This window comes from Citrus clementina, unplaced genomic scaffold (genome assembly GCF_000493195.1).
Source record: "Citrus clementina cultivar Clemenules unplaced genomic scaffold, Citrus_clementina_v1.0 scaffold_2, whole genome shotgun sequence".
Classification (NCBI taxonomy): domain Eukaryota; kingdom Viridiplantae; phylum Streptophyta; class Magnoliopsida; order Sapindales; family Rutaceae; genus Citrus; species Citrus x clementina.
In genome coordinates, this window is record NW_006262688.1 from 21,561,675 (window position 1) to 21,573,493 (window position 11,819).

Below are 11,819 nucleotides of genomic sequence, written 5' to 3' on the forward strand. Positions count from 1 at the left end.
TTATGAATTTTGCCTATCCATAAATTTAGTTACCTTAGTTGTATTTGTAATTTGGGTGATGGTTGTGTTATGATCCTAATTGTCCCACGAAAATCAAACCATGAATATACTCATTTGGATGAGCATAAAACTTGGCAACACATAGTGGGATTTCGATAGAATTGAATATTGAAAACAAAAAAAAAAAAAGTGTTGTACGTAATACAGGTGACTATTATTCAAAAGTAAGACGCAGCGTTTTGAATGAGCCGTAGTACTATACATAGCGCTCTGTCGATCACAATCCTGATTAACAAACCATATCGATCCACGCAATCATACAACAGACTGACACCTAACGCAACCAATTAAAATCCGTACCGAAAATTACTAAAACATACCGACTCCAGCAAATAAAACTACAACAAAAATAAGCACTTGAAAATTATACGCACTCTCTCGATAGTTGACGCAAAACAACCTGCATATTTTCTTTTCTATCTAAAAATCAAATAAAATTCACAAATGGCTGTTCTAGGTCTCTGAATATTTTAAAAGCAAATGAAACAGTTGAAAGGAAGAATCTGAAATCCCCAAGCCTCAAGCAAAGCCCTTTTTTATTGTTTTTTTCTTTTTTTGTGGGGGGTTAAACGACGTCGCGTTTGGTATACCATACAAGCCATGGCGGAGTCGTCATCGCCATCTTTATCATCAAAGGAAGACCTAATTCAGCTGATCAAGCGGTTCGGGGCTTATCTCACGGTCAAGATGTCCAATCTCTTCTCGATCTCTTTCCACAACTTGGTACTTTTGTCTCTTGCTTGGCATTGCCGTGAAATTTTTTTTGTGTTTATGGCGGATCTGAGACTGTTTGATTGATAGAAATTTATGGGAGTATGAATTAGTGTAGTGATTTTAGTGAACGTTGTTTAGTTGGTGCGTCAGTGGCTTTGCTACTAGTAATTAGATATTGCCCAAATAAATAGGGATAGCAAAATTAGAATTTGCTTCTTGTTTTGTTTAAATTGGATTAACATATGCGATTAAGTAAAATATATATTGGAAAGATTGATACTGGATTGGTGCTACATTGGAGAGTATTAAGCATATACATGAATTGGATGGAACTATATTGCCGGTTGAATGGCAAGCGAAATTTAATGGAACTGCTGTTGTCTTTTGATATCCTTATGTATATATGTGGTATTTTAGGTCAGAAAAAGAAAAAAAAAAAATTCACCCTCTAGACCATTATAACTATATTCTTCACTGATTCTTAGATGAGGAAAGCGTTTTTCTCTATGGAAAGTTTGTATTTTGCATGATTTGGAACTAGACTTAAGTCCAAGTTGGGATGGGGTTGCTGTGTCTCTAACCACTAATATATAATGTATGTTGGATATGACCAAGTATTGTCATCTGTCCTCATTCGGTATTAGTCCAGTATAGCTTTCTGTAAAAAGAATAGTTATATATTCTTAATAAAGGGTTCCTTCAGTTTTTGGCTTTTGCATTAAGGTTATTGGCAATACAAACCAGCCTGGTGTATCTCGCCCAGCCCAAGACCACTCCACTTGACCTGAGCACAGGAAATCTGGGTCAATCTACGATTGGCTTCAGATGCATAGCCTGAAGCTCAGATTGATCTCCCCAAGTTTTAGTTTTTATTTTTTGAGAATAAAAGAAAAAGTTCTATGTTTTCATTATGTTTTGGGTTCTGACACTTTTATCTTGGTATCAGGATTCACGGTCTGTTGGAGCTATTGCAGGCCTTGCTCTTGCGATTGTCTTTACGTGGAGGATGTTCAGATCTCCAGGTGCTCCTCAAAGAAGGCAGCCGAAAAGACAAGCTCCTTCAACTAGTAATTCTGTTGGCAGCACTCAAGCTAACGCGACTTCGACGCCTTTTGGAGCTAGTTCATCATCAGAAGATTTAAGAACACAAATTGCTGATGCATTATTTCAACCAGTAAAGGTAAGCATGTGTCTTACTTTCCGACATTTGAGTATGTTGTGCATATTTACCTTGTCCATCATTAATTTGCTGCCTCTTCTCATTTTTTCATTTCATTTTCAGCCAACTTTGGGACAAGTAGTTAGGCAGAAACTGAGTGAAGGAAGAAAGGTAACATTCTTGTCCTCTCTGATCTGCTAAACCTAATGGTTTTATGATTTAATGACTCATCTTCTGTAGGTGACATGCCGTTTGCTTGGAGTTGTCCTGGAGGAAAGTTGTCCTGAGGAGCTCCAGGTGATTATTTTATTTTCCTGTGGAGTTCTGTGTTTGAATTAGAATTCAAAATGATTAATTCAATTAATTTTCTTCTTCACAGAAACAAGTAACCGTGAAGTCCTCTGTGCTGGAGGCGCTATTGGAGATCACTAAGTTTTGTGATCTCTATCTCATGGAAAGAGTTCTTGACGATGAAAGCGAAGTGCGTTAAAAACCTTTTTCTTACCGCGTGTCCATTCTTCAGTTCTGTCAATGTTGCTAAATGTGTGGTTTCATAAGTAACACACTTCATTATCAATATTAGCATGTTGGGACTTTCTGTTTCCTTGTTGATTGCTACTGACTTAGAATGAAGCTTACCTTTTAAGCTGTCTTATTGCAGTGTATCCTTATCGTTTATAATTTCCATCTTAGTTTTCTGAGTAAGCACTTGTGGCTTGTTTGTTTGCAGAAAAAGGTTCTTCTGGCTCTGGAAACTGCGGGAGTTTTCACTTCAGGTGGTTTGGTAAAAGACAAGGTAAATCTTAACATCGGGTTGTTGCTTTGGAAAAATTTAATGATGGAGTTCTAGTTAGACTAAATAAGTAAATTGTGCCTAGTACTCTGTGTTGTTTTTGATAGAAATTACTATGGATATTACTGCTGTTGATAGAACCTTGACTAAAGAATTTCAATTAATTTCCATGGCATATGTCTAAATGTCTTTACTTTGTGTGAACTGTGTGTACAGGTTCTATTTTGTAGTACAGAAATCGGGCGGACATCTTTTGTGCGGCAATTGGAACCAGATTGGCATATCGACACTAATCCCGAAATTGTTTCTCAATTAGCTGTACATCTTTTATGAGTAGCTGTGTTTTAATAAATTTGGTTCTGATTTCTAAATTCATTATATTCTGCTTGTTATGATGCCTGTCATCTGAGCTCACTTATTTTTGTTACAGAGGTTTATCAAATATCAGCTTCACATTTCTCCCAACAGACCTGAACGAAGTGCAGCCAACGTGTTCAGTTCTCCATCCTTGGAACAATTCTTTGGATGTGTTTGACTCAAGAACAAGTAAAAGAAAAGAGTTTTTTAATCTTATTTTTATCCCCGTCTGGTTCTTGTGTGTTGCAGCTCGATACATGAAAAAAGTCTTTTTTGGCAGTCGTCTACAATTTGCTTGTTCTCGGAGGAAGGGAGAAGCTTCATTTGTTTGATTAAAATTTGTGAAACAGCGTCGTCTGTCTGTCTGCTGGAATATTTTGAAAGTCTGTAATTGGTGTCGGCAGTCGGTTTAATGATTATGCAATCATGAACAATAATTTTGTTTCACTATTACAACCAACAATCTTTCTTCTACATTCTAGTATAATCCACTATTGGCATTTCCGATCTTCTTCTTCCTTATTCCCTCATTTTTCTGATGCGATTTCAAGCAAGGATTGAATTTCGAATAGAGGCGTGATCTCATTATGCACTCTAATTTAATGTTCTCAAATAATGATTGGGAAAATAAACAGACTCGAAAAATCAATTTCAGCTAAATTGCTGTAACATATGAAATATAAACTTGGGAAAATATCCACCGTCCACTTATTTTTTACACCTTTTTTTAAAATACACAATTCCTTCATTTTTTAGCTGGAATCCATCTAAAGTTACATTTTTTTTTCACTTTTCCACTTCCGTTTGGAATCCGTTAAGAAAACTAACGGAAACTTAATAAAATGACCATTTTACCCCCAAAACGAAAATTACAATTTCATCTTAAAAAATACCAAAAATAATATGATTTAATGATGAATATCATTATTGGTACTTTAATAAAGTACAAAAAAATCTTAACTACTAGAGATTATAACTCAATTAATAATAAAACTCTACTTATCTTAAATTCAATTGATGATTTGTGAGATTGGGCTATTTTTAATACTACTGTTATAATTTAGCATTCTAATTACAGATATATTTAAAAAAAACATGCATTTGATGGTTATGGAATTAATTTATTTATTGACCGATGGGGAAAATAATTAGATTTAATCTAATTATTTTTTGTAATTTTTAAGGTGAAATTGTAATTTTCGTTTTGGGGGTAAAATGGTCATTTTTTAAAGTTTCCATTAGTTTTCTTAACGGATTCCAAACGGAAGTGGAAAAGTGAAAAAAAATGTAACTTTGGGTGGATTCCAGCCAAAAAATGAAGGAATTGTGTATTTTTAAAAAAGGTGTAAGAAATAGGTGGACGGTGGATATTTTCCCTATAAACTTCCAAGAACAAAAGAGAGAAGAAATTCAAGAATATTTTAGAAAAGCCAAATGCATTCTACAAGAGTAATTTATGGATGAGAAAGATGGTTTTTGAAAAATGGTTAATATTATTGGTATCTTTATTATTTTATTACTAATCTGAGCAATCTTAAAATATTTAATCAATTGTTAATTGGGTGTGAAATTAAGGTTTAGTCGTTCACTAAAGAAAGAGCATTTGCGGCGGGCTGGGGGCAGCACATACAAAAACAACATTTACACAGCACGAGCGAGAAGTGAGAGGGTAGGCTTTTTTCACTTTTAGGCTTCAGTGCACGAGTGAGAAGTAAGAGAAGAGGCTTTTTACTTTTAGGCTTCAGTTGGTTGGTTCCATTACAGGATGGAAATTGTTTGCCCGATCGACGAAAAGTGCGCAAGTGAAGTCTCTTGTCTTCTGCGACCTCCTTCACCTCTTCAAGTCCAGGCAACTGTGCTTCTTTATCTGCAAACTTATTGGCACCTTTTTAATTTTCTTATTGACGAATCCTTTTGATTTTCAATCGCCAGGAGTACTTCGACCAGCTTATTTCCACTAGAAATTGCCATGGCATTAAAGTTAAACAAATTAGTGAGCGTGGAAAGGGTATCTAAATTGAATTTTTTTTTTTCTATAGCCTATCTTCGCTTTTTAATGCGCTCTTTTTTCTGTTCTTTTTTTCTTTTCGTTTTTTTTCAAATTTAATTTGTCTTGATCGCAATTTGTTAACTTTAGGTGTCTATGCTGGCATGGACTTTCAAGAAGAGGAACTTGTTTTGAAGGACCAAATGCTTGCCGGAAATCAGCATTCTTCAAACAAGGTCTTTTTATTTTTATTTATTCATTGTGTTTGCTTGCCTTGAGAGTTGAACATTTATGGCATAAATATATTTTTTATTTTATTTCCATGTTGCAGATGGATTGTCTTGTGTGCAGCTTTTGTTTTCGATTTATTGGTTCTATAGAACTTCAAATTGGGCGGAGACTGTATTTGCAAAGCCTAGGTGACTCTGCAAATGATAAATGTCATATGGGGTCCTCTTCACATGCATCGGAAGATTGTTACAATACTGATTCATCCGACATGGAGGACGGTTCTTACATGAAAAATCATGAAGATTATGGAAATTGTGCTCCTGGCAGTTCCAAAGATAATATCTCTCTGCCTAAAGGGTTCATTGAATCATTGATGAATGGTGAACTGGAATTACCCTTTTCTGACAAGTTTCCCTTGCCTTCCACCATTCCATGTCCTGGGGGTTGCGGAGAAGCTTATTACTGTAGGTAAGCATGTTAATTGTTGTCACCTCAACAATACGAACCATGAGTACAATTGACTTTTACCTCAACAATACAAACCATGAGTACAATTGACTTTTAAGTGAGTACTACTGAGACTTCTAAAGATTTTCCATTTAATCCCTTGTAATAATCTTGTCAACATGCTGCAGCAAATCTTGTGCAGAGGCTGATTGGGAATTGTTTCATTCTTTATTGTGCACCGGGGAGAGGTCAAAAGCACTATCTAGGGCAGCGTTATTGAAATTTATAGAACACGCTAATGGTAAAGCTCTAGATTTGTTGGTAATTGCCTCTTAGCATGTACTTAAACCAGGTAAAATGTTCACAGTCACTGATTTCTGCTTCGCTACTGGTTCCTTGTTCCTCTTTTAAACCTCAGGAACAAATGATATTTTCCTTCTTGCTGCCAAGGTATGTTCTGTTGTATATATTTATTGTCCATATATGTTATTTACCATTGCACACAATACAATACTTCAACTACCTGCAATAGAACATACTTTTAACGTTAGTTCATTTTCAGGTGATTTGTTCCATCATTTTAAGATATAGGAAGCTAAAAGCCGCTCATCTTGAAGAACAAGGAAAAACCAATGCAAATTCGAAAAGTTCTAATCTTTCCTTGCTTTTGGAAGCTTGGAAGCCAATATCCATTGGATACAAGAGAAGGTAGTTGCTAATGCTTCTTCTTTATATCTTGTCTAGAGACATTATTTTACTTGTCTTAGGTTAGATTTACAACATTCTACGTTTATGAATCTGTGTAGAAGGTTCTAAATGGAGTGTTAATGTTATGTCAATCTCTAGTTGCTGCAACATCAAAACAGTATTAGTGTTTTATATGATTTCTATACTGTTGCGTGGTTATAAGGTATGATTTTTTTTTTTTTCTTTTTGGGGAGGGATGAGAAGAATTTTTATAAATTGCTTTGTATCAGGAGATTCACTAGCACTTATCATTTGCTTAGGTGGTGGGACTGCATTGCTTTGCCAGATGATGTGGATTCTTCTGATGAAGCCTCTTTCAGGATGAAAATAAGAGAGCTTGCATTCACTGTAAGACAATTTTATAAAGATGGTGCATGCATGAAAAACCTGACTATACATTTCTTCTGATATGTCCTTTTAGTTATGTGTTCAAATACTAAGGAACATTGTACATAGTGGTTGCTTATTGCTAAAGCATATCATAGTGAGAAAACTAGGAGATTTTATTAGATTGAAGAACTAGAAATTATTTGACCCTTTGGAACAATTATTCTCATCATTTATTGCTTTTTTTTCTTAGAGTGAGGGAACTTGCTTTCTTGCTATTTATTTCACCATAATTGAAGGTAGATCTTTGTATCCTTAACTTTGACATATCTCACTTTAAATTCTATAATTGAATTGAAAGGAGGTAGCCTTGGTCTGGTTGCTTATAAAAATCTTGTAATGTTTATCATGTTACCAAGTACATTAATTAATCCCCTCGACTTCTTGTTTGATGCATTTTCTTATAATTATTAACTTCTCATCTTCAGTTTCTTGCATTAGTATTTGGCTGTTATAAATATTAGATAATATCAAAGTTGCTTGTTATCATGTGTCTAAATTTTATCCTTGTGAATTGTTTCAGTCGCTGCAGCTCCTAAAGGCAGCCATCTTTGACAGCGAGTGTGAGCCATGTATCCTTTTCCAAAAGTTCTTATTGAATTGGCACACTTCTTTGAAGTACTGTTGCATTACCATTCTCAGAATTAATAAGTTGAATTTCTTGACTCTACAAAGTATTCTCCCTTGAAATCTACGGACATATTATTGGCATGTTTGAGCTAAATAATCTGTAAGTCACTTTACGAAGGCTTCTCAGGGGACATATTTACGTATTTAGGTAGTTTACTACTCTTGCAGGAAGAATGTTGTTACAACAGCATATTGGCATGGACTATATAGGCTCTCATTTTCAAACGTTTATTTAATTTGTCTTCCAAATAACAATTTGCAATTGTAGACAATGTATTTAATTTTGGCTTCCAAATAATAATTCAAAGTCCTAAATTTACAGTGATTTGGTTGTAGCATCTCCAGTAGAGGATTACTTTCTGTATATTGATGATCTTCTGCATGGTGAAAAGGTTAGAATGAATCTTGTGATTTTAGAGTCCTTTCATTTTTGTATGCGACCCTTCCTTTTATGGTTTGTTGCAGAAAGAGGCTGAGAAAATTACTCGACCAATCCTTGATGCTCTTGGTGATGACTATTCAATTTGTTGTCAAGGTATAAATTAAGCTGCCTGACAGATCATCATAATTGGAGAACAATTTTTCAGTTTATTTCCTTTTTATAAATGCTGAACAACTTGTGCGAAATGTGTCCGTAATAGAAAATGCTTTTTCTTGTATATGCTGTTTATGTAAAACAGATTTTGTTACATAAGATATATTAACTCTTGCACTCCTTGATATATTATTTTTTCTTAAAATTTTCCTCAAATGGCAATTACTAATGCTTTGCATTTTTTTCCATATCTTAATGAAATGAGATAACCAAGATACCAAAAATAAGACTTGTGCTTTGTTTCTTCTGTCCCACACTTGGACTATAGTGTTCTAGTTGACTTTTGATGATACTTGGTGTGGCAAACTGAATTCTTTCTTTCTATCCTTTTTTATATGGCTGGTCATATACAAACTTTATTGTGAAAATTTTTATATTTTTTATTACAAAATTTTTTTCTTAATGAGCCTTTTTTCCCCCCTATTTTGAAATGTTTTAATGCATCAGGGACTGCATTCTTCCCTTTGCAGAGTTGTATGAACCATTCCTGCTGTCCTAATGCAAAAGCATTCAAAAGAGAAGAGGTAATTTAATCTTCCTCCAGATACAAGGTGTTTGTTATTGGTCTCAGTGCAGACACTGAGATGCAGGCAATTTAATTAATTATTTATATGTGAAGGATTCACTACATAGTCCTTCTCACCCAACTAATTGTTAAGTTTCCAAAGTTTACAATTATTCTGGCTTTATGTGTAACATTGGCATATAGGAACGTTTTATTTTAGTTTCTTTCATGATTCTAGACTATATCTCATCTACTTTTTTGTTCTCATTTGCAGGACAGAGATGGCCAAGCAGTTATTATTGCACAGAGACCCATTTGTAAGGGAGAAGAGGTAAGCCAACTCTGTTTTTGTATATTACTTCGGAACCTCTCATGGATTAAAAATCCCCAACTTAAGATTGCAACTTCTGGGGTGTGGTGTGGAGTTATTTTATTTCCATTTGTCTTGAGCAAAGAGTATTTAAATTTGGCATTCCAGGTTACCATTTCATATATAGATGAGGACCTTCCTTATGGAGAGAGGCAGACATTACTTGCAGATTATGGTTTCAGATGTAGTTGCCCCAAGTGCTTAGAAGAAGAGCCATGACCCATAAAAGTGCTTCTAGAAAAGAATACAGAGCAGATTAAGAGCATCAGGCTTGGAACACGGCTATCGGGATACAGGAAGCTGCTCCTTTAGCATATCATGCCTTCAGCCGTTCATCTGCCACCAAATGCTAATCAACGTGCCCCAGTTCAGCTTCACTATTTTCTTATTAAGATTTGGTTGTTATTAATAGAATATTTGATGTATATTTTGTTTTTAAAAAAGACAATTATTTTTGAGTCACTCTTAAGTTAATCTGGCAAGCATCTACAACTTTATTTAAGCTAGAAACTAATTAAAGACCATACAAGCATCGATACGCTATGCCAATGTAAGATCATCTCTCTTCCTTGCTTCAGTTACAAGAAGTTAAATGTTCAATAAGCAATCAAAAGCCTCACAATGCTGATAATAGACGGTCAGCGAATAATCAACCTACCATCTGGAGTTGCAATTTCCTGCAATCATTGCAGATTAATCATTCATGTAGCTAGTGACATGATAATCTTCGTATTTGTTATCAACTCATCGCTCATTCCGTGTATAATGAAACTACGTAACTTGTACTGGAATACACATTCATCTGAGCTTATTATAATTTTGTAGGATGGCAAGTACAAGAACAAGGCAAAGAAGTTAGAAAACGAGGTGAGGTGTTTGATAAACAAAGGAAATGCAGAGCGGTTGGCAATTCTCCTAGATAATCAGCGGGTACCACTTTGTAAATGAGATAAAGTATGCCCTTGACAGAATTTTCTTTTGGGAAGAGTATGATCACATTGATGCATAAACAATCTCCGCGCTGCTGCTCTCAGATTCAGGCTGCTTAGGCAACACGGCTATGAATTTCTCAAGGTGCTCACTGCTCACTTCCTTAATTACTATTCATTGGAATTGTTCATTCGCATTACAGCTGTTCACCCCCAAGTGCTTATGATTCCTATTTAATTACTTTCAAATCGTATTAAACCAACTAAGAGTTGATAACCCAAGACTTTGATGGACCATGAAGGCAAGTTCACGGCACACTATGAAAACGACGTCTAAGGAATGCTAAGTTTGCTTGAGACTTCACATCTTGCCTTTGAAGGAGACATGATCTTGGATGAGGCCTTAACATTTTCAAGAACACACGTTAATGAACCAATCATAAAAAAGATAGATAACCCAGCCATGTCAGAACTTGTTAGTCATTCACTTGAGCTTCCGTTGCATCATAGAACGCCAAAACTAGAAGCACGGTGGTATATTGAACCTTATAAAACAAAAGAAAAGACTCAAATTACTTGTTACTGGAACTGGCAAAGCTGGATTTCAAGAGGGTGCAATTACTATACCAAGAAGATCTTCAGGTTTGCCGGGACTGGCTGATGGAATGCTTCATTTGGACGATTGAAATGGTTCCTGAACCACAATGTAGTTGTTGAGAATTTGACGTTTGTAAAGCAGATCACTATTCACCCCAAGACCTGATTTAGATTCAAAGAACCAAGACTCACACGCACACAACTCACTCAGATCAAGAATATGACACATAGAAATAAAGAACACATGATTTAAGTGGTTCAGCACAGATGTTGGTGCCTACATCCACTGAGAAACCAAGCACTGAGTTTTCACTATTATTGAGCTCAAAGCGTACAAGAATTAGGCAGTGATTACAGAAAACACAAATGGTTAACACTTTCTTTCTCCTCACACCTCTATTCTCTCTTTTCGGATGAAGAAGATGATTCCAGAACCAGCTCTTATACCCTGCATTCTGGGTTTGTTATCCTTCTTGATTTTCCTCCTAAACCAATGACTTGTAACAGCCTCACACACGTGCAAATAACGTGACTCTTTAAGTGATTCCAAAACGCCAATGTTTCATGTCGTTTTGAGCTAAGCTTAATGAGTCTCTAGCACGTGCTCTGCATGTGTATTACTTATGCCTTTGTATGACAGATTCAATCCTGTCGTTTTCAAGTTAAGCACTTGATGGACGACATGTCATACACTCGTACATTAAGCATCCTGCACGTCGGTCGTGATTATTGAGTTCATACTCCAACAATCTCCACCTTGAACTCAATGCCCTTATTACTCCTTAGTGCTTCCTTTCTCAATACCTGTAGTTGTTTAAAGTCTGCAGATTCTTGCTAAGTTCATACAGAGACTGAACTTAGCATATGATACTACTTTTGTTAGCATATCAGTTGGATTCTCTTTAGTGTTTATCTTCAGCATCTTTACAGCACCCTTTGACACCTCAAGCCTTACAAAATGCAGTCTCACATCACTGTGTTTAGTCTTCTCATAATGTGCTTGACTTTTGCTGAGATGTATGGCGCTTTAGCTGTCACAATACACAGTTGTTGAGCCTTGTTGTACCCCTAATTATGCAATTATTCCTCTTAGCCAAATAGCCTCTTTGAATACCTCTGCAGTTGCTGTGTATTCAGCTTTTACAATTGACAAGGCAACTATACCCTAAAGTGTTGCCTTCCAACTTATAGTACAACCACCTAAAGTAAACAAATAACTAGTTTATGACCTTCTTTTGTCAAGATCCCCAGCAAAGTCAGAATCAACATAGCCTACCAAGACATTTCCTCCCTCATTCAACCCACTATATA

General features: G+C 35.6%; 2 protein-coding genes across 6 annotated transcripts; both read left to right on the plus strand.

The window, feature by feature from the left end:
• Nucleotides 1–393: 393 nt before the first annotated feature.
• On the plus strand, nt 394–3,596 carry LOC18053166 (peroxisome biogenesis protein 22). Of its 2 annotated transcripts, XM_006447431.2 has the most exons (9): nt 394–783; nt 1,721–1,954; nt 2,057–2,104; nt 2,174–2,230; nt 2,313–2,414; nt 2,664–2,729; nt 2,943–3,044; nt 3,157–3,272; nt 3,364–3,596. In XM_006447431.2, the coding sequence occupies exons 1-8, from the start codon at nt 661–663 to the stop codon at nt 3,259–3,261; spliced, it is 837 nt and encodes a 278-aa protein (XP_006447494.1). In that variant the 5' UTR covers nt 394–660; the 3' UTR covers nt 3,262–3,272; nt 3,364–3,596. The 2 variants fall into 2 exon arrangements, with proteins under 2 accessions (XP_006447494.1, XP_006447496.1); XM_006447433.2 differs by having other exon boundaries at nt 3,157–3,596.
• A 1,148-nt stretch (nt 3,597–4,744) lies between these two features.
• On the plus strand, nt 4,745–9,630 carry LOC18053167 (histone-lysine N-methyltransferase ATXR2). Of its 4 annotated transcripts, none has more exons than XM_024191793.1 (15): nt 4,745–4,932; nt 5,016–5,091; nt 5,221–5,306; nt 5,402–5,769; nt 5,937–6,049; nt 6,167–6,198; nt 6,311–6,456; nt 6,726–6,843; nt 7,406–7,454; nt 7,558–7,612; nt 7,835–7,904; nt 7,978–8,047; nt 8,555–8,631; nt 8,887–8,943; nt 9,091–9,630. In XM_024191793.1, the coding sequence occupies exons 1-15, from the start codon at nt 4,849–4,851 to the stop codon at nt 9,199–9,201; spliced, it is 1,512 nt and encodes a 503-aa protein (XP_024047561.1). In that variant the 5' UTR covers nt 4,745–4,848; the 3' UTR covers nt 9,202–9,630. The 4 variants fall into 4 exon arrangements, 3 of the variants coding, with proteins under 3 accessions (XP_024047561.1, XP_006447498.1, XP_024047562.1); XM_006447435.2 differs by having other exon boundaries at nt 6,756–6,843; XM_024191794.1 differs by lacking the exon at nt 9,091–9,630 and having other exon boundaries at nt 8,578–8,631; nt 8,887–8,945.
• The last annotated feature ends 2,189 nt before the right edge of the window (nt 9,631–11,819 follow it).